General features: G+C 35.3%; 3 protein-coding genes across 6 annotated transcripts; 2 read left to right on the top strand and 1 right to left on the bottom strand.

The window, feature by feature from the left end:
- The first annotated feature begins 4,289 nt into the window (after nt 1–4,289).
- Nucleotides 4,290–9,838, top strand: LOC141429094 (uncharacterized). Its single transcript, XM_074089288.1, has 2 exons — nt 4,290–4,891; nt 6,360–9,838. Exons 1-2 carry the CDS (start codon nt 4,556–4,558, stop codon nt 6,621–6,623), a joined length of 600 nt encoding a protein of 199 aa, XP_073945389.1. The 5' UTR covers nt 4,290–4,555; the 3' UTR covers nt 6,624–9,838.
- Alg14 (ALG14, UDP-N-acetylglucosaminyltransferase subunit) lies at nt 9,777–11,393 on the bottom strand. Of its 3 annotated transcripts, none has more exons than XM_074089286.1 (2): nt 11,234–11,393; nt 9,777–10,802 (listed from the first exon to the last, which is right to left on the bottom strand). In XM_074089286.1, exon 2 carries the CDS (start codon nt 10,792–10,794, stop codon nt 10,153–10,155), a length of 642 nt encoding a protein of 213 aa, XP_073945387.1. In that variant the 5' UTR covers nt 10,795–10,802; nt 11,234–11,393; the 3' UTR covers nt 9,777–10,152. The 3 variants fall into 3 exon arrangements, with proteins under 3 accessions (XP_073945387.1, XP_073945386.1, XP_073945388.1); XM_074089285.1 differs by lacking the exon at nt 11,234–11,393 and adding an exon at nt 11,012–11,197; XM_074089287.1 differs by lacking the exon at nt 11,234–11,393 and adding an exon at nt 11,109–11,185.
- A 791-nt stretch (nt 11,394–12,184) lies between these two features.
- PGAP1 (GPI inositol-deacylase) lies at nt 12,185–25,749 on the top strand. Of its 2 annotated transcripts, XM_074089291.1 has the most exons (17): nt 12,185–12,504; nt 12,592–12,683; nt 12,827–12,957; nt 13,414–13,571; nt 14,116–14,391; nt 14,988–15,158; nt 15,976–16,097; nt 17,599–17,733; nt 18,477–18,633; nt 19,643–19,914; nt 20,866–20,994; nt 21,427–21,648; nt 22,312–22,558; nt 23,012–23,107; nt 23,180–23,670; nt 24,051–24,152; nt 24,249–25,749. In XM_074089291.1, exons 1-17 carry the CDS (start codon nt 12,352–12,354, stop codon nt 24,634–24,636), a joined length of 3,342 nt encoding a protein of 1,113 aa, XP_073945392.1. In that variant the 5' UTR covers nt 12,185–12,351; the 3' UTR covers nt 24,637–25,749. The 2 variants fall into 2 exon arrangements, with proteins under 2 accessions (XP_073945392.1, XP_073945393.1); XM_074089292.1 differs by lacking the exon at nt 23,012–23,107.
- Nucleotides 25,750–27,386: the final 1,637 nt, after the last annotated feature.

Below are 27,386 nucleotides of genomic sequence, written 5' to 3' on the forward strand. Positions count from 1 at the left end.
TGTGTGGCACCGTAGCTCTTAAACGGGTGGACCGATTTGAATGCAGTTTTTTTATTTGAAAGAAGGTTTTCTAGCGATGGTTCCTAGACATGTTTTATAAAAATCGGTTCAGCCGTTTCCAGATCATCAGCTCTTTTGTTCGCTGCGGTAGGATACTTAGACGCGTAACGGGTATTTACTTTACTTTCAATCATATGTGGGGCCTAAAGTTTCAAACACCCATGTATGCTATATAACTATGCAAGATTAAGGAATTCTCGGCCTGAACATTAGTCGGTACTCTTTTGATACGAGTAAAACCATAGCAGATATATCGTGTTTGGATTCGTTTTGATCAGTATTTGATATTAATGTATTACGAATCAGATGAACTCTGCCTATATTAAAGAAAAACTCTGTAAATCAGTGCATTCTGTAAGACTATATTTTCATTAAGTGACACTGTCTACAAACGAAAAACCGTTGCTACGACACAGAAACCATAGACTTTAACACTTTCCCTCACTTAACTAAAACTGAAACAGATGCATGGATCTACACTCATACACACATTTGTCTTGAGACTTCTCAGGCGTCAAAATGCTGGTCAATTCTGTGCCCCAATTACTTCTCGGTAAAGGTTGCTCATTCTTAGTTAGGTACAACTTTCCCTTTCTCAACAGTACCTGGTTTTTAAGGATTAGTTTTGCAACTTTCCCTCTTTTAATAGACTCTGTAACTATTATCTGAAATTTGCACTAGAGAAATAAAAATGCTCAGTTCATTGAATTTTTCACCAACTTCTTATGTGAAAACTAACTCTTCAATAAACTTTTCATTTGATAGTCTTCGAATTCTGATGAAATTTTGAAAGAAATTTATTAGGTACGTTAGATGCATTATTCGGCTTGAATCTCATCTACGCAATCATAAAATTCATCCTCATCTTCATCTTCCACTTCTCCCTCAAATTCGACCGATTCTGACGTCTTTTCCACTAACGGAACAAAAACATCGCATTCTACTATGTTATCCCCCTCTAGTCCAATAGGATTTTCATGATCTTTCGGGGACTCTACTTGTTCTGATAGTTCTTCTTCTGGGTCTCTCAGCGTAGTCTTGCAATCCTGTGACTTTAACACAAATTCGTACTTCATCGTACCTTTTTCTATAGCATTAGACATCAGAGGTGACTCCTCAAAAATTACATCTCGCGATCGAACCAGACGACTTTTCTTGCCGTCGGTAACCCATATACGATAGTCTTCCTCATCATATCCTATAAGGAACGCTTTAATGGCTTTCTTGTCCATTTTTTTACGCATCTGTTTAGGGACTTGCACGAAACATCTGCTCCCTATTACACGTAAATGTTCTTTGTTTGGTTCTTTTCCAAACCAAACCTCGTATGGGCTTTTACCCTCGACTCTCGATGTACCTGTCCGGTTCAGTACATAAGCGGAGGTGTTCGTCAATTCTGCCCATAAATCTACTGGAAGTGGCTCTTGCACGGTCATAAGTAACTTAGCTGTTTTAGTTAGCTCACCATACCCAATCTGCTCTTTGGTGTAAGGCATAACCAGCTTTTGTTTAATACCATGCTTATTCAGAATGTTTGTTACACATATGTTATCAAAATCTCCCCCATTTTCAATTACCATGGTTTTTATTATATGACCTTGAGCTTTAGCTGTCTCGATCATGACATCAAGTTTATTCTTAACTTCGTCTCTACCTTTCATAAAATAAACCAAGCGATAGTTGGAGTAATCATCTTTGAAGACCACATAGTATTTGAACTTTGAATGGCTTTGCTTGAATGGTCCACATAATTCAGTGTGGATGACTGCACCAGGCTTATTAGCTCTCATTTCTGCACTGACGAGCTTCGATCTGTGAGCTTTTCCACTAACGCAGCCTTCATGCGTATCTTTATCTAAAGCTAGGTTATCTAACTCTCTCTTGACAACCGACTTCAAATGCTTCTCCTTATGATGTGCAAGCCCTTCATTGTATACCTGCTTTGTAGCTACTGCCATGTATACTTTTACTGGTTTAGATGGTAGTACATTTTCGACATCTAACTTGTACAATCCATCACCGTTACTTCTACGTCCTGTCAAACATACATTTTCGTTGATACTCATCTCACACACGGCTTTCTTAGATTTAAATACTGTATTTGGATTGCTGTCATGCGCAGCTAATACTGAAAAGAGGTTTCTCTTGATCTCAGGAACATACCAAACATCTTTTAGGGTAATCAAATTTGTCTTCGACTGTACGATAATGTCTCCTTTACCTTTGGCACATATGGTCTTCCCATCAGCTATAGTGACAAGGTGAGACTCATGAAATCGTTCAAAAGATGTGAACAAATCATACCTATTTGTAATATGGCTTGTTGCTCCATTATCTGCAAACCAACTGTCCTTATCGCACTCAATCCCGAATACTTGTGTATTATGTGTATCTAGAGACAACAAAATCATGCTTGTTCCTTCGGGAGATACAGATTTTGATGAATTACTCTTAGGCGGCTTACCATCACGTATCCACTTCGGACAGTCTCTCACGCGATGTCCAACCTCAAAGCAGTAATTGCACTTCAAAAGTCTGTCTTTTGATTTCTTGCTCTTATTACTAGTGCTTGCATATAGTGCTTCTTCGTTAAGTACAGTTTCCTTACTTGATAAAGCTCTCTCAAAAGCACATAGGTGGCTGGTCAGATTCTCTACAGTCCTCTCAGTTTTTGACATTAAAAGCCAACTGCTTCTAAATGCAAAGTATTCCTCGCTGAGTGTATCTAAAATCTTGCAAACAAGTAGCAATTCTGGCAATGCTGTATTATCATCCGTAGTGATTTCTTGGTTTAAATCATTCCAAATGTTTTTCAGCTTTGACATGTGAGTTGCTATATCGTCAGCTGGATCCCGTTTTGCTCCAAAGAATTTCATGCATAAATTATAGGACTTATCTTCGCTACTGCCGTCAAACAGCCTGTGTAACTCCAGCCATACCTCTCGAGCCGTACTAAATCTCATTACCTTCTTTAAGGTCTCGTCGCTCATAGTTGACGTAAGTATGAGCAGAGCCGAACTGTCCGCTCGTATATACTTTTCTAATTTCAACTCATGTGCGGCGTCACCTGTACCTTGTTGGATTGGCTTGGTCATTGTTCCCTCTATTACATCCATAGCACCGGGTGTGCCTCGCAACATAATCGAAACTTTATACCGCCACGTTTCCCAGTTACTTTTTCCTTCTAGGAGGCCGATCTGCACTTTTGCAGCAAACGACTCCATCTTTCACACTAAAAGCCCATAACCTATTAATGTATTACGAATCAGATGAACTCTGCCTCCTATATTAAAGAAAAACTCTGTAAATCAGTGCATTCTGTAAGACTATATTTTCATTAAGTGACACTGTCTACAAACGAAAAAACCGTTGCTACGACACAGAAACCATAGACTTTAACATTTGATTCTACACACAATGCAATGGTGGCAACACGATGAGCTGATGCTACAGCCAGGATATCCAACACACTAGTACACATTTAAAAAATGATATAATAGTTTAAAAAACTTGAAATAAAGTACTTAAATTAAAAATTTAAAAACCCCTGACACAAAAAACGCCAGTAAGAATATAAAAAAAACGCCCGAAGGAAAACCGCTGACAAAAAAACGCCGCCAAAAAAGACAACTAAAAAGTAAAAAATAATTATGCACTACCTAGCTGTTGGCAGATTTAGGTTAGAAAACACTTTAAAAATACAACATAACTATAGTTTCCTGTTAACCTTTAGCGGTCCTCCGACACCGACTACGCGTAGATAAAAAAAATTATAGGTACTTATGCTAAATTAACTTAGGCTAATTTTACGGGAAATCGATAAACGAATCCCCGCGGGATAGTGATAAACGAATTCTTCGCAGATGAAGTCGCTGCCAACAGCTATAGGTAGCATAATTATTTTTTACTTTTTAGTTGTCTTTTTGGCGGCGTTTTTTTGTCAGCGGTTTTCTTTCGGGCGTTTTTTTTATATTTTTGCTGGCGGTTTTTGTGTCTGGGGTTTTTTAAATTTAATTTTTTTAATTGGGAATGCAAGCCGGAATCAGGTGCTAAGCCAACAAACGTTTGCTTGAAGTTTGACGCACCTTCGAAGGCTAATGAGCGTGCGGAGCCAATGTTGAATATCCTTCGTTGGCGTTCGCTGGGCCGGTGTGTATGCGCCATGATACTCTTGATGATGCTGTTCGAGCCACTTTAGAAATCTTAAGTAATCTTTCATTCATTTTGTCTTGAGCGCAAGTCGAGTCGATTCGATTTATATTGTATTTTGTATTCGAAATCGATACAAAACCTTTCTATTAACGTATGATTGAACTGATTTGATTTGATAGCATAACAAGTTAGCTAGCAACGTTTTGTGTTGTTGTTTGCACTTTCATATTCCAGTTATTTCATGGTTCACATAACTGGATACATGGTTTATCAGTTTTCAGTAAAATGATATTGTGAAGTGGAGTATTTCGTTGCGTTGAATTTATACGATATTTCTATAAAAATGGCTACCGTTTTCGATAGTCCGTTTATCAGGCAACGTTTACATCGCCTACGACACCGAGACTTTGATCTAGACGAAGATCAGAGGTTTGGCAGATGTGATTGTACCAGTTATTCCTATTTTGTGCTTTCTATGGTACTTTTCTCGGTCGGGACTGTCATCACAGTCTTAGCTTTGGGAGATGCCGATGGTTACATCCTGAGTAACTTGGGACACATGTGGCTCGTGGGGCCAATATTTATTTGTTCTGGGATGATGGTAGCTGTCAAGAGCATGCTGTACTTGAGAAGAAAAAGTGTCATACAAATGCTGCTCCACCAACGTGCAATAATTAGGGTAAGTCATGTGACTGAAAATAATAAATATAATATTTTGAATCTATCATCATCATCCCATGTCCCACTGCTGGGCACAGGCCGCCTCTCAGAATGAGAGGGCTTGGGCAGTAGTTCCCACGCGGGCTTAGTGCGGATTGGGAACTTCACACTCACCATTGAATTGCTTTGTAGGTTTGTGCAGGTTTCCTCACAATGTTTTCCTTCACCGTAAAGCTTGTGGTAAAGTTGAAATGTAATTTCGCACAACTTAATAATAATATTTTGAATGTTGTATAATAACTATGCATAGCTTACTAAGAAAGTGTTGTACAACCATACAATACTTAATAATTTACATGCATAACATCAGGTTAAAAAAGTCACAAGTTTTGAACTTTGTTCAAGATGACTACCAACTGTTTTTGTCGTCTTTACCTCACCTGCATGCTGCTTATTAGTTTTAAGTGGCATGGGTATTTTTAAACAATAAATACTGTGCGTAAGTTAAGTTGTTACAAGCCCTTTTTATTTCTCATTAACTTTATACATGGTATAATTAATCTTAATGAGTATGCAAGGTTGGATCAATGGCTATATGCATCAATATTTTAATTAATCAGTACAAAATTATATATTTCATTCCTGCAATAAGGGCAAGTCTGCGGTTTTGAGTGGTACATAATTATTATGATAAGTTTTGTATTCAGGGTTCTGGTTTAGTTGAGATCTATTATTTGTCTTGCTTTTATTCTGTTGATCTGATTGCCCTCAGCAAAGACCTCCTCCTGGGACAAAATGTATTTTATGTTCTTCTCAAGGTTTCTAATCTATCTCCATGCAAAATGCGTGAAAGTGAAATAAACAAACAAACTCACATTCACAATATTAGAATGGCAAACCATAAACAGCCTACTACTTAGAGGAATAAATCATATCAACAATGTTGATTGAATACGGTATTTGACTATTTTGTATATGTTTTATAAATTAAAACTACACAATGCCTGTTATTGAATAGAAAAACAATTTTTAAGCTACCTTTACAAATAACAAAGTTATAAAGGTTTGAAATACAAGATTAGACAGAGAAAGACATACTGGCATGAGACGTCACACGCCAGTACCGCCATACTTGCTGCATAGAGAAAAGTGTTTGAGAAAGAGACAAGTATATAGATTTTTCAAAAAATCACTATAAATCCAATTTTCAACCGATTTAAATTTTCTCTTCGCTAAACACTATCTGTTTATCTATATTTTCATAATAATATTAAGATATATGGCAAAACCAGGAGTTGTCAAATACCGTATTCAGGCATTCTATGTTCTCTAACATCTCTATCTGAAACATTTAGTGACCTTAATTTGTTTATCAACATGACCAACACAGATATGAAGTGTTAATAAACTTTCAGTGTCACCCACTTTGCGCATGAAGGTTGTCATACTGTTGGTTGTTAAATAATATTCTGTTATAATTTTTTCAGGATATAGCAGCAGTGCAAGCAGAGCAAACTTACAGTGGCCAGGTGCCAAGGACTGCGTCCAGTGCAACTCTACCTCCGTCCTATGATGCCCTAATAGCTAGTGCTGCAACAAGTAAACCACAACCATCTAGTTCCGAACCTCTGCCTCCAACTTATGATGAAGCTATGTGTCTGATTGACAGTGGCAAGTTACATGCAGAAATAAATGATGATGCCAAACAGGAAACTAGCAATCAAACTAATATTGACAACACCAAACCATGAGGCAGACTCGCAACTAAATATTTTGTTACTTCTAGTTGTTTAAGAATAAGTTAATTTTTACTTGTATGTACTTATTTAGAGTAGGTACCATATAATTAATAGGGTATTTAAACTAAAGATATATACATGGATTGTAAACAGAATATGTTTGTCCAGTTTATATTTATGATATACCTTATTAATTATGTTGTACTATACAGCACACTTATTATACTAATAGCCATTAATTTTATTGAAGTAAAGGGCCATCCATAAATTAAGTTACACTTTTCTACAAGTTTGTGACACAGGAACAAAATAATTGTGATTTTCATAAAGCCTTATGCTATGGCATTAGGTTTGACAAGGGGAGGGTTCTTTATGAATGGCCCCAAACTAGTTTTATTTTTATAAATATCAAATACTTAATGCTAAGCTAGGCCAGCATTTGCCAAGGCTCTATAGAACTTCTAATCTTTCATAGGTGCATTTTTGGAATTCCAAAATTTCATAACTTTATAAAATTCTATGGATCAGCAAATTAGTAGTTATAGTGCCAAGGGTTGTTCCAAGCATCTAAAACATTGGGTACAGAGGGTCTTTGCTAAGTAGCACCTCTGTGCTACTTAGCAAAGACCAGAGATATAATGACAATGAAAACACAAGGATTGTTTATGGCTATTAGTTAAGTAAATGCGCTGTGCATGCATATGTATATAAATCAAATAATTAGTATTCTCAATTGTGCCTAAAATTTACTTAACATAGCAATATTGCTAACATTTCTAATACAGTGTGATGGTTTTAAAATTTAGACCTAGATGTCATGTCAAGTTCTAGTGCATTACAGTTTTAAATATAAAAAATGTGTGCATTTTTAAATAGTTGAATCTTTTTTTTTCAAAGAAATGGATGCTTTAAATCTAGAAAAAAGAAGCATTTAAAAGACTGGACAGGATTTTTAGAAGTGTACCATTGGGTAGGTCTTAACTAGACCTGCATATTTCAGGTTAGTGAACTATTTGCAAGTTCATATTTATTTCTTGCGAGTCCTTTAAAATAGTGCAGTTTTATCAATAAGAACTTGCAAAATAGGCCATCACAAATGCACAAGCCTCATTATAAAATGCAATTACTTAATTTCCGTTAGTCCAAGACTACATAGGATCAAATATAAGAACATTTCCCCTTGTAATGGGTTAGATTGACAACTTGCCGCATGACTATTGTTTGTACCATATTCCTCAATTTGAGACAGCAAAATACAATCATTACATTATTAGGTTAAATTCTTGTATCATAAAAAGACCACTTGTTGGCAAGCCTACTCTAAAAATCTACTTTAAAAATCTGTATCCATAAATATTTAGTAATCCGTATTGTGATTGTACAAGAGTTTTTTGAGATGGCATTGGTACAAAGCAATATTCAGGCAGTAAAATATTATTGATGTTTTATTTTTCAAAATAAGCAAAGATTTACATTTACCTGTTTCAACTGTGTGATTTAAAGCCTGATATGGTGAATGAGATCTTTGAAGACTGATGCATTTACATTTTTAACTTTTTCGAATTTACTGAACAACAAATTGATTTCTTTATTATTATTTAGTTGTTTGTTGATCTGAGATGAAGATATTATACATTTAAATATTAAACAAATTAAAAAGAAGAAAAACAGCTTAAACACTGAATTTAGTTTTTTTTTTAGATATAATACTGGTGTCAAATGTTTCCTACTTTTTTGTTAATAGTGTTTAACCCATATATAGAAATAAAGTACTTAAAAATACAGTGGTAATAAGATTAACTTTTGTAAGCAACAATATAAAATTTGCCTATTATGTGCCTAAATTTGAATTTGAAGTGATGGGATGCATTATTACTGATATTTATATGGCAGTTTCATAAGTAATTACATATTAGAATAAGTTTTACTATTGAAAAGCATATTACTAACATGTTGAAGATGTGTATAAATGTAATATCAAAACTAAAGTATCACGAAAATAGTACACATAACATAAGTGTAGAAACATGTATCTATTCGACCCACTCAGAAATATGTACCAAAGAAATGTGGTACCGTACCATCAGCCAAATATTATGTGGTCTACCACCCTAAAGTCGAAATTCGTTTGCATTTCACAAAACAATAATGCCAACAGACATGTCTGTCAACTTGAAAGTTAGACTTTAGCAACATATTCATTTGATAGGAATTTGTTTAAAAATTGATAGGCTACTTATTTGGCTGATGCCACATATTTTTGAAGCACAACGAAAGTACATGTTTTAACACTCCTCAGTGTACCTATTAATAGCATTATAAAACTTAAACTTGCCTTGTTCCTGTTCTCAGACATTGGTTTAGGAATTGTATAGTCGAGCAAATTGATTCATGGTACTAGGATGGAACCTTTTCATAATCAATTTCACTATGATTTTCATGTCAAAAGTATGGGATGTCAACGTGACCTTAGTAGTACAAAGGTTCTACCCTGGGTCATGATTCAGTTTGTTCGACTGTCATTCACAAAAGAGGCCTGCTATGATGATATATATAAAGTGATAGTTTTTACTGTTTTGAAAGTGTAAACAATCTTAATGAGTGTTTTTATTGAAAAGCTTTTTCCAGTAACTACCTATTAATTATGATACCAAAAGCCTGAAATGATCATATATCCTTGCTAATTGTTACAAACATATTTGCTGTGACTTATTTTTCAAGTGTTTTTCAATAAAAAGACACATCAAGAATGCTTACCTTCTTTCTAATGCTAAAAAAAACGAAGTATAGCTAATAGTCAAAGACCTCAGAGTTTATAAATCGTATGACTAGTCTTATTTATCTCTTTGTACGTTTTTCTTTGTGGCTGCTTTTGCTGCTGATGAAGGAAGTCATTCAAAACTTGTCTAGTTTTCTGTTATGGGACTCTTGATTAGATAAAAAAGCAAAAAAAAAAACTTTCATTAGTAAATAAGGTGACAAGGTTATCGGGTCTGAAAATGCCAAAATATTGTGACTAGTTATGAATGGTCCCCTGAGCTGCTCTTTCGGAATACCCAACTCTAAATTCCATGTTGAAAACTATGAAAGTGAGGGGATATTCTCTTGAGGAGTGTCTAGTCTAGTCGGTGAAACTTAAAGCTATGATGAATCAAAAAGCTGAGAAACATTTAATGATCTTTCCAGACCTATGTATTACAACAATATTATACACTTTTCATGGGTAATTCAGATTTTTATTCACATAACGCCTCCAAATCCATTGATAGAATTTCGCTACTTTAAACCATCCCTCATTAGGACAAGGATATACAGTCAGAACAGATTTTCTACATCAATCAGGGTCTAAAGATCTGAAAAGTATACACAATTCATAAGAAAATTAGAGATAATGTTCTTATTTTAAAGTTCTTTGTCAATTTACATGTATGCTGTCAACTGAACAAATTATATGAATTAGGAAATTGATGCACTTAAATCTATATCCAATGTTATGAAAATATTTCAGTAAAGAAATTATTGATAATTATCCTATCCATCTCTATGTCAGTCTTCCAAAATATTTAGCTCTAAAGCATATATCTCTCAAAGTAGGCCATTGAACAACAATAATATCTGCAAAGTATTGCAATATTTTACCAGACAATGACAAGGTTCTTACTCTACAAATGCTTTCAACAAAAATAATTCTACAATCCAACAAGAAAAGGCAACGTAATACAAAAGCAACTACACAAATAGGTATACAAGTACCAGGGCCATTGCAAAAAATAACATCTGGTTTAAATGTATAAACAACTGGAATGGTATGCAAAGTTGAATACAAAGTACTGAATATTGAAGTAATGTATGATTGTTTTACATTTCTGCTTCTAGGTATTCTACTAACAGTATACTCTACACCCTTTTCGATTGATTTGTGTACTTTTATTTCACTACTAGTATCATTGTCAGCTAATATGTACAAATGTGGTTGATACTTAAGATTATCTAGTTTTTTTGATAGACGTAACATTTCTGTTGTATGACCGCCCGATCCAATACATAAAATAGTACGGAGAGCAACATGTTTTTGTAATTGACAATTTGTCGTGAATATCAGAAAAATCAAATATGTAGCTCTCAATATAAAACCGATTGCTATTACTGCTATCGCTGCTGCTGCTACAAATATGGTATCCATCTCCTTGTCTGTAAAATTAATAATTAAATTTAGAGTGAACAGCTAAGCCGTACTGTAAACCGGGGTTATTTTAGGAAAAAGGACATGGCGTAAAAACGTAGCCTCTGCATTTTAAAGTAACCCTGTTTTACGGTAAGTATATATTTTCTTCCGATTTTCACTTATTGACCGAATTATGGAAATAACAGAATAATAAAATGAAAACCTATCCACTTACTATATCAAATGACTTTAATAACTAATAGCAAGTTGCTTAGAAATCAAAACAAAATGTTAGGTAATTTTCTTATTTTAACATATCCAAAAATTTGTACTTATTGAATGGTAGTGGTAGTATTTATTTTATTTGTTTTTCGGTTCGGAAATCGGAATAGTCCGGATGTCAATGTCAGGACTGTCAAGTCAATGTCAGTTTTTTTTTTTAGTTTTGGCTTGGTACCTTCCCTCTCGCTCTCGTATTAGTTTCATAGTAGCCCTGCTGCTGAGCGATGACACTATACACGAGCCTACGTGTAAGCACGTCGCAAGCGCTTGCCGCACGCAAGTTGCTTTGATTGATCTGTGTTGAAAAACTGACACCGGCCCGCAGGGCTACTACTAGAAACTCAAAACTCGAAGTTCGTGTCGTGCGATCCCTCTCGCTCTCGTATTAAATAAGTGTCAGAGCGACCGCACGACACGAACTTCGAGTTTCGTAGTAGCCCAGCCGGATCGCAAGCTCACGCAAGCCTATCCAAACGGGCAGTAGGGCTACTACGAAACTCGTAACTCGAACTTCGTATCGTACCGCCTCTCTCGCACGAGAGTATTAAATAGTAAGTGTCAGAGGACCACACGACACGAACATCGTGTTTCGAGTTTCGTAGTAGCCCTGCAGTTTACACGATTGGATTGTGCTTGTGAGAGCTTGCCGAAGCTTGGCAAGGGTGTAGTTGTAGCATAACAGTTGAATTATGAATACTCAACGATGGCTCAAAGGAAGGTAATAGGAGGTAATAGGTATAGAAATAAAGGTAAGGTAGAGTCATTCATTGGTCATTCACAATGACGCGTGTCGTGGTTTGGTCGTGGTTCTTATTACAATGTCATTAATGTCTTATTTTGACAAAATCACGCGTCTTCGTGGATGGCACTAGCAGTTTAAGGTTTATTTTAATAATAGCATTATTGCAGTGCCCTTACAGGGTTTGATTCAGTATTTTGTATTGTTTCAAAGCAAATAAATGAGTTTGAGTTTGAGCACTAGGTATATCAGGGAGCTCACTACTACTCTTTGAGCTCACTCATTGTTGTTGATAGTCTGGGTTTACATCCCGTTACAAAATGTATAACATTTTAAACAATAACTTAAACAGTCCGCCTTTGTGCTTGGCATTGACATTTGATTGACATTTAGCTAATAGCTAAGCTACGTCGCCCGGTCCGGGAAAAATGTTTCATACAAGTCGCGTATCGTATTTGTGTTTGCAGTTAATTTTTATTTTTATATTGTTAGAGGTTTATAATTCAATGCATTAGTTTTATGAATCGCAGAAACCGTGTATTTCTTAATTCAAAATGAAGTTCTTGCCATTTATAACATCAAGCATTTACCAAATAGTTTCATTGATTTTTTTTGTCGCATTTCTTCTTGGTATTTTAAATATACATTTTAGCGATCGAACTAATTATTGTGAAATGACTTACATGTATGAATATCCTCAGTTTGTGGTAAGGTTAAGCGTTGTTATTGCAATTAATAGTTTTGTTATGTTGAATAGCCATACTAATACGCAATAATACTAAAATTATTTTTAGAAAATATCCGTGCCGGAAAACAAAGATTTTCCTCAATATGGTCTTTATGCGTACAGCGAGGGAAGATTTACAGAGCGGGCAAGGAAGATGTGGTAATTTATATACCATTTTTTTAATTTAATTTATTAATTAAATCAATTAATAAATCATTTTGTACTTTTGATTTAAATTCGTAGTCATATTTTTTTTGTGAAAACTGAAACTGTGGAAACAAAATTTGCTGGTTTGGTTGTAGGTTTGATGGTGTACCAGTTTTATATTTACCGGGAAATGCTGGAAGTCACATGCAAGCTCGTTCTTTGGCATCAGTGGCTCTAAGAATGGCCTTGTCACATGGTTACGAATTCCATTTCGATTTCTTTACTGGTAAGGTCTTTGCTTGTATCTAGGAACACTAATCTGATTAGAAAAAGAAAACTCAAAAAAAATGATGTCCCTTTTGTTAGTACTTAAAAATATTATTTCAACTTCTTCCTGATAGCCACTTACAGATTTCAGATATAGTAGGATTGGATGTTCTGATGTTATTGAGCATTGCTAGTGTAACAAATTTATTGAAAATTAATGCTGCTCCGAAATATTTGACTACCTCATCCTCTTTGAAACAATCTCGTAAAAATCTCGTATCTCAAATCAATACGTCAACAAATTTGACCCTTAAAACAATGTTCATTAAGTTCACTCGGAAAGATCATTGATTTTGAGATACCAGCTTTTTTCAAAGTAGTGACAATATCTGATGGCGACTGTACCTAGCATAAATTTATGATACTACTTTCCTTGAGTGAAATGTTACTAAATGAATATTTCTGTTTTTAACAGTGAACTATAATGAAGAACTCTCTGGCCTGTATGGAGGAGTCCTACTCAGGCAGACCAGGTTTGCTGCGGCATGTGTATCCAGAATACTAAGCCTCTATAAAATGAATAAATACACTAAGTCTGTACCAACAACTGTTATTCTTATTGGCCACTCCATGGTAAGCGCATATCACTAGTGTCACAGGATCAAATTTCAAATATTTTTGATCCCTAAATATTTTCGAGTAGGTATAATGATATTTCTTTTACATTCACACGTTAAAAACTTAACATTTCTCAAGAAGTTCTCTGAATCAAGAAAAGATTTTTGTAAATAGCAATATTAATATTTTTTTAAATATCTACCCATCAACACTGCACCATGTGGTAGATGAGAAAAAAATTCACTGCTTCTTGGGAGTCACTACAAAATTTTATTCTACCACTTCATTGATGTGTTCATTGGTATGTACATCCTTGCCAATTTTTTTTTTAATAAAGATACATATAAAGTGCTACTTATTAACACTGAACCCATCAATAAGCTATTGAAAAATAAATTTCTTAAAAAAAAAACATTTTTAATACAATGTATACCAAATTTTAAGTCAATTTGACTATTGGAAGTGGGTCAAAATGAACTTGCAAGATTTGACAATAGAAACCAATTGGGCCAAGCTACATACAAACTTATATAAACTAACCAACATTTTATACTTTTAGGGAGGTCTAATAGCCAAGCGACTATTGGCATATCCCAGCACAATGAATTCTACAAACATATCCATTGCTTTGGCAGCTCCTTTGTCAGCTCCTGTTGTCAATTTTGATTCAACAATAGACGACTATTACACTTTAATGGAAGCTGACTGGATGAAATTAAATAGCAATCCTGAGGTTAAAAATAAGAAAATGCTTATCAGTTTTGGTAGTGGTGCACGGGATTTACTGATGCCATCTGGTTTGACTGTATCACAAGACTGTGATATCAATGTTTTGGTAAGTCCTGTTTTTTAATAGTCTGTAATAGTGTCTCACTGCTGGGAAAAAGCTTCTCTCTTAGACTTCCAATTCGCCTTTTGTACACTTATAATTGGCCAGTCGAGAATAATTTTGTTAAAAAAAAATAACTACAATACAAACTTTTTGCTGGCTATACTAAATTTGCATTATCATCCAACACATTATGGAAGTGAATCAAAATTAATTGGGAAGATTTGAAACAAACAAATACACAAGGTGAGGTAAAAAAAAAACCTTGTAAAAAAAAACTTTGCAACTGAGATTAGGGATTAAGTAACTTTTGTTTTGCTTAAAAATTCCTTACTCGAGGGAGGTTGCGATATTCCGAGCTGTAACTGTCCTGCACTAAAAACAAAAAACGTTTTTTTGCATGATTGCCAACTTAAAAGTAAAGTCAAAGTCAAAGTCAAAATATCTTTATTCAATTTAGGCTATAACAAGCACTTATGAATGTCAAAAAAAAAACTACCACCGGTTCGGAAAAACCTCTGCTGAGAAGAATCCGGCAAGAAACTCAACGAGTTATATATATATTTTTTTAGTACTTAACTGTAATATGTTTTTTCTTTTAGACAACATCAATTCCAGGCGTCTGGGTATCGTCGGACCATGTTAGTATTGTATGGTGTAAGCAGCTTGTAATGGTCATTAATAGATACCTATTTGCCATTGTTGATCCAGCGACGGAACAAGTTATCCCAGATAAAAAGGTTTTAATGACTTTAGCTGGGCAATATTTTTTGGTAAGTTGGATATTAAATTACAATACTACAATTACAATCATTTGTATTTTTATTTTAATGTGCAATAAAGAGTTTACATACATACATACATACAATATTGTATTGTGTTAGAAATGGGTCATAGGATTCCAGCGTTTCAACCGCCTCATTTTCGTGGTTACATTTTTTTATGAATGGGCGGTAGAATTTGTTTGATGACACTTTCGATTTCGAAAATTTATACAAACTGAGACATGGATGCACAGAAAAACCAGAAAAAAGAGACTAGCGCTGGGAATCGAATCCAAGTCCTCAGCATTCCGTGCTGCGTGTCATACCCCTACACTACCACTGGACAGAAGTACAAACACGAATTTCTCCTATGCACACATATCTCAGGTTGCTTTTTTCTACTACGCTACTTAAGCAGCAGCACTAGCGACATCTATGTTTCGCTCTCATCGAGAGACGTAACACCCTTTCGGAACTAATCGCCCACCCAGACAAGAGATGTCGCTACTAAGCAATCAAATTATGTTTTGTTATTTGGAGTCTTTTTGTATTTTTTATTTCAACTCCAAATTTTCCAAGTTTTAAGTTTTACGGGATGACCGTAAAAGTAACAAATTTGGAGTTGAAATAAAAAATACAAAAAGACTCCAAATAACCAATCATACATTTTCGATTATTAAGACGTCGAAGACTTCGTGGTCTTCTACTAGATATCCTGGAACCTGTAACAAAATCGCGAATGGCGTTTCTGAAGTTTCTTGTTCTTAACATGCTTAAATTGTTAGTCTCTGGCCCTCAGTTTTTTACTAACAATTATTTTTTACAGACTAATCGATCAACATTCTTGAACCCTAATATAACTCGACCCACCTCAACGATGCTTGCAGACGCGTTCTGGTATGAAGACAATCGAAGAATATATCAAATATCAAGACCAGAGATAGACAGGTAGTATTTTCAGTATGTTTTGATCTTATTTATCTCCTCATTCAGTCGCAGGGATCTATATTTCTCGCTAGCAAAGCCGTCGGCGAAAGCTAGTAAATACGAGCTCGTAGCTGCTTTGTGTCCTTCATGTTTGAAATTGTAGCTACCATTTTAATAGTTCGTAATTTCGTACTTTTGATTGCCAGCGCTCCACATTTTATTTTAAATCATATCGTCATATGTAGGTACATGTATATATATATACTAGTATAAATGTCTAGATGCTAATTAAAAATTAATCGTCATACTGTGAGTACATTTTCTAATGGATACGTAATTTTTGGCGTTTCTCCAGACTTGAACTGAAGCAACGTTTCCCGACGAGACGCCAACTTTATGTTTATTTTAATACTGTAGTCATTTCCAGGGGCAGAGAATAAGGTATGCGTTTCCGTCAACAAAAGTAAAAAAAAAAAAAAAACTAAATTTTATTTTTGGCTGACTGTACGAACCTCATAATACGTTCATTAGATATAATGAATGCTATATTATAGTCCTACACTATTGTATTATAACGTAACGTAACGTAAGGAAATACAAATTAGAAAAGTGGGGGTAAGTTGGTCACCAAAATAGTTTTGTTTACAGAAAGTTGAATGACACTGCTAATAATCATTTTCTAATATCAATATCTATGGTTAGTATGGTTATACTTAGTTACACTAGGTACATGGATAATTAATAGTACATTGTGTCTTAAGGGCGGTAAATAAGGAATTACGAACGAGAGTCTATTAGAAGCCCTCAGTCTTTTAATGAGTCGATTTTCGTAATTCTAGTACCGCCCGTGCGACATAAAATGTTTTTCTTCACATTTGCGAGTAAAATTGTATATTTGTAAAAGAAAAACTAATATTTTTGCAAAAATTGCCGATACCGCTGACTGCGCTCTTGGCAGCGCCAAGATTTATTATTTGCCTACTACGTCGTTTATCAGACGATAATGATTATTATTGTATATCAAATACTGCTTATCTTGATTAGACGTAGGTAGTAGGTAGGCAATTGGCCTAATTTTTGACCCCGATAACTCCTCAAGATAAGAGAGTAAGCAAGTTTCAGAAATTGAGAAAGAAAGCGGGAATTCTCGAAAGAATGTCTCGATGAAATATCCCAGAATCATTTTGAACTTAGTACAAATTTGAAAGGCAAACGTTTCAGAAATAATTAAAAAATACAAATAAATAAATTTGTAGTAAGAAGATTAGAAGATGTATTTTCCATAGTTGTCAGACGTTACGAAGGAATGATTTATGGCGCCGAGTTATTATTTTAGTTAGTTTAGTAACGGAGGGTGAGGAAAAGGAATGAGTTAGGTATGTATCACATCACTGACGTCACATCAAACATTTAGGCAACCCGACGGGAATCGAGTTGGGGCGCTACGATACTGCTATACTATCTACTGAATATATTTGAATCCCAAAATGCCCGTGAATAACTTTTTGTATTTTCTTTCCAGAATGACCTATTTGATGATAAGATTGGTGAGTTTTCCGCAGAACCGATTCGTGGCTATTGAGTCTGTGAATTTAGACGAGAGGGATTGGATATTCGGATGCAATGCGCAATACACGTATAATACACATAGATATTGGTAAGTAGCATGGCTAAATCAACAGATTGGTCTTTATTGATTGTACCTACTTCGGGCTAAGCGTTGTGAGACAGAATTTTTTTAAATGTTAACTTTCGTAAAAGGTTCACATTCCTCAAAATCTACACTTCTAAAACAACTTAGGTACCTACTTGCCCAATAAGAACAATGGATATTTAAAAAAAAAAAATTTAGATTATTAGAAAAATTGGAAACTTATTTTTATTGTCAATTACTTGAACAAAAACTGATAAAGATATAGCCCAGTTAAAGTTCTGCGTGACGTCACGCTGTGCGACAATTTGTTAGCAAGGCGTAACGTCACGGGCCCCCACTCACGCGCTTTATCTTTGTAATTTTTTGTTTGATCGACACAAGAAAGGGAGACATACTGTCATGACACGAACGCCAGCGGAAAATATGGTTCACAGGGGAGCGCCAAAGTTCGCATACTCTTCGCAAGCCATACCGTAATTTTAGTCCGAATCATCGTTTCTCATAACTTTTTTCTATTGAAAACTTAAAATTTTCTAAATTTTTTGTATGGTCATCCTATAGAATACTATAGGTTAGGTAAGGTTTATTTTATAACACTTCTGAACAATTATTGTATTCAAAGAAAAAAGAGTTATGACAAACGATCATTCTAACAAACATTACATTCGGACTTTCGATAAGTATGCGAGCCGATAATATGGACCCATCGCCAGGTTTCACCTTAAATTTCATTGTTCAAATTACAGTAAACATGCGACGTCGTTAACAGAATTGAGTCGCTGGACCGGTGCGGCGACCGACTTCGGCAAACGAAAGCTTGCCACAATACACCTTCATAGTCTCATAGAAAAGCACCCGGATTGGACCCATGTGATAGTCAAAGTGCCACCCACCAGGGAACCGGTAAGATTGGATAAATGAGGGCTATCGCGAATGAATTCGCCGCTAGAGGCGCTAGTGTAGCGTGAGGTCTCCGAAATGTCAAATCTCATAGTTTTTGGGTGAGCTACGCGGGTTTATTTATAATTAGAAATTTTTTGTGAATATTTTGCATTACCTGAAATTAATTATGGCAATTATGCGTTACGGGGCAATGAATGTCTGTGTTTTGAGACAGTTTTGTCTTTCGGAAACTTTTGTCCTCCCTTTTTTTCCGAACAAAACGGGACTAAGCAACACTGTGGTGGCTGGATATTTTTATGGTACGGTTTTAAGGTGTTTTAAATATGATTTTAATCTAAACTTTGTTTTCACGCCCGTAATAACAGACTCTGAAAGCCACACTTAAAAACCTCACGCAACAGTGCGCCATCTAGTGAGACAAAAAACGATAGCCCTCATTGGGTGACACTCTTTCCCGGCCCGGATAATACCGACATGGAAATACTGACCCGGTTTTTCGTGAACACGCCCATAGAAACTGACATGAACTTCTATGGGCGTGTAGGTACACGTAAAACAGGGTCGGTATTTCCATCTCGGTATTATCCGGGTCGGGAAAGAGTGTCACCCGATAAATCCAAACTGAACCACATGGAACATTAAAATTTTCATTGAGACGGTTCCACCCTGGTACGCGAGTCAGTATCGGCGTCTCTATACTACTTGACTATTTCTAGGGACCAAATATATAAGGGTCCTGAGACACCGTTGATTGGTCTGTTTACCTGATGCACAACTGCTTACTTTGGAGTTAAAGCACTAGGTATAGCTACAAAGTTTCGAAGCATAGAAGACTTAATCATAATTTTATATCGATGTTTTTTGTATAATTGACAGTGACTCGGTCTTCGTAGGTTTTTCCCGGTATTCTGATATTATTTTATCAACTCTATGGAGCCAATGTAAACCTGTTCAAGTAGACAATTTGTTTAAGTTCTTGATGTAGGACTTTAACTTGTTGTTTTTTTAGCTAACCCTAAACATCGATATCAACGACCACGCATCGCGTCAAATCACCGTAAATCTTCCCTCGGATTTCTCCTTTGGCAGAACCATTATAAAACACGAGACAGACGCCAATAGTTTGTACTACGAACTCATACTACCCGGTTTTAATGCTATATTCCAAGCGTACTTATTGTATGTGGAACCGACATCGAGTTGCAAAGCAACTGAATACCACGTTTCCGCTGAAGTACAAGTGCCTTGGGCGGAGAATCAAGAATATTATCACTATTTCACGTGAGTTTATTTTACGATTCAAAAGACCAAAGAATTTTTAATGGTTCACGATTACACAATTACACATATTTACTACTATACATATAGTTGAATTGAGAAAAGTTTTTCCAGGTCACCGTCTTTATGATATTGACATAAGATTGGTTTTTACTTGACCTGTTTAGAAACCTTTTTCACTACATCTATCGACGAGTGAATATTTGAGCATTTTAATCGCTCGGTTTTGTTAGCTTTTATAGTAATAGTATACCGATAATTTTTGTTTATAAAAATATTACTTACTTCTTGGAAATTTTGGTCATTCCGATAGCGCTAGTAACAATCGAACCAAACACCCAAATCTCACTGTATCACTCCACAAATTTGAAATCTTCTGCAATCTACTTGTTATTGTAACGTCGGCAAAAGCGTTGTAATATGGCAGCTCAATCACGGTCTACATCTTGTAGCAAATATGTCAAAGAACCATATTGTTTTGACCATTGATTTGAGGCCATCTATAAATTATGCCACACCAATTTTAACATTTTAGCCTCCATCCCATCACACTAATATTACGAAAAAAATTAACTCCTTCATTTTTGTGACACAAATCGTCAGACCCCCTCCCCCTTACATGTGTGACGTAATTAATGGATGACCCCTATTATAACATTAGACATTACGCATTTTGAAGCTTTAAAGTCGTTAGTCCCGAAAACAAACAACTATCTTTTGTACAAAGCCGCATTCAGTTTGCTCTGAATCATGTCGCGCAAACATTCAAGTCAAGTCAAGTCAAAATATCTTTATTCAATTTAGGCTATAACAACAAAAAAAAAAATTAACCACCCGCAATTTTTTTAAACAGATTTAAAATAATTTTAAAATGAGTACATTATGTGACAGTATGTGACTCGTTTATTGGGATGAAATTATGTATCAGAAATAATCTATTTTTTGTATTTGCAGACATCAGAAGAGGTCGCCTATGAAGTTGCGTCTTTTTAAAACGAGTCCGAATGTTACTCGTGGCCTAGAACCGTCGGAACATGTTAAAGTGGTATTACTTTTGGACCCACAATGCAAATACACTATAAGGTTAGTTTCTTAGTATTATATCAATGCAATTTATATGTATATTTAACGAGGTCCAGAGTAGGAGAGGTTGGTGTAGGCCTATGCCCACCAGGAGGACGTATGATGATGAAAAGAGGTAGAAATGCTTATGTTATTAACGCACCGAAAACGAAGTGTAAACAAGGCAACAAATTGAAGTCTCTAGAGTAGCCACATGTGACGTCGAAGAAAATGACAACCGTATGGTTTTGGTAACAGGAGTAAAAAAGACATAAATCGTTAGGAACATGTTTTCGGTTGTTTTGAGAACAAATGACGTATCTTTACTTATTAAACCATTGCTATAAATATATAAGCTTAGGATATCTGATCTGTATACACACACAGGTCGCCAATAGAGGTTAGAAAATAAATAAAAATATTTTTTAATGTTTTATCTTTCATGTTTTTTAGCATTTCTCCATCCTGGTACCACTTGCTAGCGCAGTCAGCTCGAACCTTCACTCCGGTTCTAGCACCTTATGTGGCAGGCGCAGTGCTGCTAATGGCTAGAAGTATAATCATGCATCTGAATACACAAGGCACTTGTTTGTCCATCCACGGCGCGCTGAGAAGTAATGCTTTGAAACCATATTCGCCCCTGCTCTTTGTACGTGTTACTATCACGTTGTTGATGTAAGTATTGTAGTGTTGTATTTGTGAAAGAGATATGTTTGGTTAGAACAGAGCTTCCCAAGCTTTTTTTTTCTTGTGGACACTTTCAAAGTTTTGCTGTTTGGTCTACCGAACTCCCTGAAAAAAAAATAATGAAAATATTTGCCGCTACATTTCTGCTATATTCCCAAAACTCCTAAAACAACCATTTTTTCCACGCCTACGTGAAAACCCATCTGATCTCTCGTGGACCCATGGGGGTCCACTTGGACCACTTTGGGAATCTCTGAGTTAGAGTAACTAATGGTGTGGTTTGCGACTGAATGTGTCAACTCGCACACGCAGTTGGTTCTGACGAAATTTCAATGCTGTGGTACTTACTATTTATACTATTTTAAAATGTATATTTGTTATAATAATAAGAAATATCTAAATTCCCGGTGTTTCTTTCTTAACCTTGGTAGTGGCTTAAGGCGGAAACAGCTATTAAAACGCAACGCCACGCCACGCCACATCGTCCGACGCATGTTTCTAACTGCACCTGACCATAATAAATACGAGTATAATGGGACTGATTACTACTGACACGCGTTGGAGGGCGTGTGCAAGCGTGTCGTGGCGTGGGGTTTTAAATAGTGTGTCGGCCTTTATCTTCATATGATTTTAAAAGTCTCCCCATTCCAGGGCGATTCCGCTGCTATCATTCGCCGTAGAAAACGCGAGCTGGAAAAACCACGAGATCCAATACTTCATTCGTTCCATCATGGTGTTGCCAGCTTATTTCACTGCTCTGGGGTTACTAAATGTTGCTGCTGCAGCTATACTGGGCGTGATGGTTTTCTCATCGCAACTTGCACATCGGATGCTGTTCAGAATTCTTTGGAGGGGTGGGACTGGGCTAGCTGAAAGAGTGGCTAGTGGGTTACAGAAGGTTAGTTGATTATTAAGTTTGAAATAATATTAATGTACATAGTTTTAATCATACAGAATTTATAGTTGGGATAGATAAGTTTAGCTACGTTGGTTTTTGGGTTCCCTGCCTATCTATTGACGGTTGTAGATCAAAGAAAGATCGTCAACAAAAAAATTAACCGACAATATTAGTTAAAAAAATGTTCCGCTCCTTTTAGTATTCATTTTAATAATGTAGAGGCAGATACAGCAGAAGGTTTTACGTGGCAGCTATCGGTGTGTGAGGAATCTACCAATAAGAAAGCTTCACCGAGCAAAACTAAGTATTCCATTGATGGATTTTTCCTCACACACCTTTTAGCTACCTCGAAAACTAGGTTGATGCACAGCGTAAAAATCTGATTCCTTGCTCCAATGAAAAACTATTTTTCACCAAATAATGGATGATTTGAACTTATGCATTGTCTTTTAGGTACCATTAATAGTCAGTGCTACTATAGTTTGCGCAGCCCCATTATCTTGCGGCGCTGCGTCGCTCGCCGTTGGTGCCGCATTTTATGGGTTCATGGTAAACCATAATAAATATATTGGTTACTACAAATTAAACTTTTTATTCTAAAAATTATTTTTGCTTTTCTAGATATCTAAAATGTATGAAGAATATTTAGAGGACTATTTTTACAAAATGGCAGCGAAATACGCTTCACGCGTATGTCGTATTTTCAAGAGTAAAAATAAAATGCAGAAGAAAGATGAAACTCCTCTTATCGCGAAGTTAAATGTATTAGATTCGGGTGATAGCACTGTAAAGTATTCAAAACTAGAGAGCACAGCTCTAGAAACTAGTAGTTTGTTACCTATTGACGATAAGAAAGAAGAAAGTAAAGACGTAAAAACAGACAATGAAATTGCGGTTGTGGAAAATAAACCTCAAGAAGAAAATAAAGATGAAAATGCTCGTTTACATAACGAGAGAAACAATGAATCACCTGAAAACGAGCAAATAGAGCTTGTGGACGATTTTAACGCTAACTTAGATAATATCAATTTCCACATGATGTTATTCTTTTTGTGGGTAACAGTCACTATATTAAATGTTCCCGCGCTCTTAACGTGGGCTAGAAATTTCAAGTAAGTAATCTAAAGAAACATGAAAAACCTTTTAACAATTTTATTTTTTCTATATTATACCGGAACTAGAACACATTAATAAATCAGAAGTGTAGCTGGGGCTGAAAATCGGACCTAATTCCTCATTCCTTGATGCGTTCTTTGTCATTGTTGTTTTGTTATGTACCTATGTAGAATTTGTAAGCAAACTATTAAAAAAATATCTTTTATTATTATTATTATTTATATGAGTGCACTAATCCCAGCGTTGGTATGTAAGGCGAAATATCTCGATGTATTCAAATAATTTCCAACGAAAAAACTACAAATTTGGAAAGTAGATTTCCTAGTTTGATAGTGCTTTTCTCTATCTGACTAATAATAATACTTCTTATTTTTAGGTATAGTATGGTCCTGAAGCCTGATACATCATACATTCCAGGACTTGTTTTATCCGTATGTTCAGCTTGGGTTTGGCAAATGGATCGAGCGCGGAGGAATTTGTGAGTAATAAATGATTATAATGGTGCCCAATATAATCTGTGGTATGATCATTTTGTATTTTAGCCTACTTTATCTTTATTTTTTTTCTGTTACAGAAAGCACTATAGTTATGTAGCTGGACTAATTTTCACAGTGGCTGTGATTATATTAACAATTGGACCCTTGTCGATAACTTACGTAAATTATGGCGTAACATTTGTATTTGCTGTTATAACACTGCAGCAAATGTGCGACACCGAAGAAATGATCGAAGACGATCGACCAGAATACGACGATGATTTAGAAGGATCTGATGAAAATGGTGATGACCCAATATCGAATGACGATGATAATGATCTGAATAATTCTGATAGGAATATAGAAGATGACGGTAGTGGGAGTGAAACAGAAAGGCCAAACGACGATTGTGATCCATGCAATGAAAACAGAATTTACACTATGTTTAGAAATCTCAGAGATAAATTTAGTTTAAATGATGATTAGGATCCTAATGGCCTCGGAGTGGGCCGCAATGAGACTGAGTGTTGACGTAATACGATCAGTAGTGTAAATGAAACATCTGTTGTGAAAAAATCGACACATACCTAATGCGGATATTTAGTGAACTAGAAAATGTTCTTTGTTATTTATTTTGTCTACATTTGTGACCATTGCTTCTCCTTTGATTAGTTAGAACATTGTAAACAAACACTCACTTGAGTAAGAAGTCAAATCTAAACTAACTAGACTTATTGATCAAAATTACATCGATTTATACCCGAGCCTGACATGACATAACAGAACTAAAAATAAGAGGCAGGAAAATCGCTTTTCCTATTACCAATGCGTACATGTTTTATAGTTTCCATCAATTGTATTTCATTATGGTGAAATATACTTCCTTTTCAATCACCATCGCTGCGATAACCTATTTTATGAGCAATTAACTTCAGCGGCGCTTCGTTATAAGTAGACTAAGCCAGAAAATGGGAAAGCCGGTTTTTATTCATCTTATTATTAGTTCTGCGCTGTACTACACCTGTCACACCTGACCTCATGTGTCCTTCTAAATTTTCTTAGAGACGTGAAGTAAATATTTAGTTATAAATAAGAGTCGATTTTACATTCAAACATAGATAGTCTCTGAATGCAACAGTACTGGCTAAAAGCTCATTGTGTAGTTTCAAATTGTGCAAAAATCGTTGTGTACTATATAATGAACATTATTTTATTTAAATATTTTTAACTAGCCGACTCCATCCGCGTAGGATTCGGTTTTCACTATCCCGCTGGAACTATGCAATTTTCCGGGATAAAATTTATACTATGTCCTTCCCTGTATACCTAATTTCATCTAAATCGGTTCAGCGATGAAGATGAGGTTCGAATGAAGTAACAAACAAACAAAGAGACTTACAAAAATTTGCATTTATTATATTAGTGGGATGGCTCTTAAAACTTGGTTTAAATTTGAATGGCTTATAGTTTCGCCATGTCTGTCTGTCAGTCCGTCCGCGGCTTTGCTCAGGGAGTATCAATGCTAGAAAGCTGTAATTTTGCACAAATATATATGTAAACTATGCGGACAAAATGGTACAATAAAATATTAAAAAACGATTTTTGAATTCAGTGATTTGTTCCCTCTAAAATCTAAACCGGTGGGTGGAAAAATTTTAAAAAAATCAGGATGGTAGTAAGTATATCAAACTTACAAGGAAAACTATAGGTAACGGTTAAGTTTTCTTTAGAATTATTAGTAGTTTAAAAGGGGCTGTTTCACCATCCATTGATTAGCGTTAACCGACGGTTAAATGCGATGCTGTCTCCGTCTATTCGAACAAAACAAATAGAGATGGCATCACACCTAACCGCCAGTTAACACTAATCAATGGATGGTGAAACAGCCCCTAAGTGTAAATAGCAGCCTAAGGTATAAAATATAATACCTAAACTTGGAATATTTGGTACAAAATACGAAATCCTTAGAAAAATATTGCTTAATTTTTTCGTAATGGCTACGGAACCCTATTTCGGGCGTGTCCGACACGCTCTTGGCCGGTTTTAAATAATAATTTGTAATTTCAACCAAGTTTGCATCAGAATTAATTTTTTCGGTCCTTAGGCAATTGTTTGTAGTGAAATGAAGCTTTGAGCTTCTTTTTGTAGGTACTTACACCCTACTCGCCACTGCACTCTACTCAATGACATTTTCAACTACATTTTGGAAGTATACAACTGCCATATTTTAAGAGTATTAGATGTGTGACTGATGTTAAGGAAATATCGAATTTAGAAAATAACGTTAGGTACCTTCTAGGTGCATAAACAGTAATTTAATTATTTGTTACATAAGGTACCTACTCAATAGTAGGTATGCGTAGAAAACAGTACATAATTAGTACCTTTAAAGTTTAAAAATCTCAGTCTTCTTTAATTTTTATTATTTTTATTGAATTAATATATGTCCAAGCATACCAGCAACTGTAATTACATTGCAATTGCTTAAAGGTAAACCAAAAATATATGACTATTGACAAGAGGGTGCTATTGTTCTTATTTATATACACTACAACATTTACCTGATAGCTCTGATGTTAATTTGGAAAGGTTTTGTAGTGAAATAGTTTCATTCCCCAAGGGTTTTTTTTATAGTAGTTTATACAAACATTATTTACAATGATCCATTGTTGACTACTAATCGTTTTGTTTGGGCACTTTTTGTTATTGTTCAAAGAAAACGACACAGTGACACTGACAAATCATTAAAATGATTGCCATTGTAAGAAATTAGTTCCAATGAAATTCCGCAACATGGCGAATAGTCATATATTTCTGGTCAGGCTTTACACAGTTTTATTTAGATCTTGTGTGGATTAAATTAACTTATTTCTTACTTCAAGCAAGAAGGTCTCTGAATAGAGATAGGGGCTGTTTCACCATCCATTGATTAGTGTTAACTGGCGGTTAGGTGTGATGCCATCTCTTTGTTTTGTTCGAATAGACAGAGACGGCGTCACATTTAACCGTCGGTTAACGATAATCAATGGATGGTGAAACAGCCCCTCAACCTACTAATTTCCAATAACTAAAAAGCTAACTAATCTTTAAAATCTGCTTTAAAATGCTAGAAAGTATCCAACAGATATTAATCCACAGCATGCAGCATACAGTAATTCTACCATTTTTACAGTAAAAATTCATATCAGTAGCTCATGAATGTATAGTATAAATATTTAATGCAATTTATGCAAATA

The sequence above is a fragment of the Choristoneura fumiferana genome, chromosome 6, assembly GCF_025370935.1.
Source record: "Choristoneura fumiferana chromosome 6, NRCan_CFum_1, whole genome shotgun sequence".
Taxonomy (NCBI): domain Eukaryota; kingdom Metazoa; phylum Arthropoda; class Insecta; order Lepidoptera; family Tortricidae; genus Choristoneura; species Choristoneura fumiferana.

Coding starts and splice junctions, on each gene's coding strand:
- PGAP1 (XM_074089291.1), top strand. CDS start 12,352: ATGAAGTTCTTGCCATTTATAACATCAAGCATTTACCAAATAGTTTCA. Junction 15,159..15,975: donor TAGCTGGGCAATATTTTTTG/GTAAGTTGGATA, acceptor TATTTTTTACAG/ACTAATCGATCAACATTCTT. Junction 16,098..17,598: donor TCAAGACCAGAGATAGACAG/GTAGTATTTTCA, acceptor TTTTCTTTCCAG/AATGACCTATTTGATGATAA.
- LOC141429094 (XM_074089288.1), top strand. CDS start 4,556: ATGGCTACCGTTTTCGATAGTCCGTTTATCAGGCAACGTTTACATCGC. Junction 4,892..6,359: donor ACCAACGTGCAATAATTAGG/GTAAGTCATGTG, acceptor TAATTTTTTCAG/GATATAGCAGCAGTGCAAGC.
- Alg14 (XM_074089286.1), bottom strand. CDS start 10,794: ATGGATACCATATTTGTAGCAGCAGCAGCGATAGCAGTAATAGCAATC.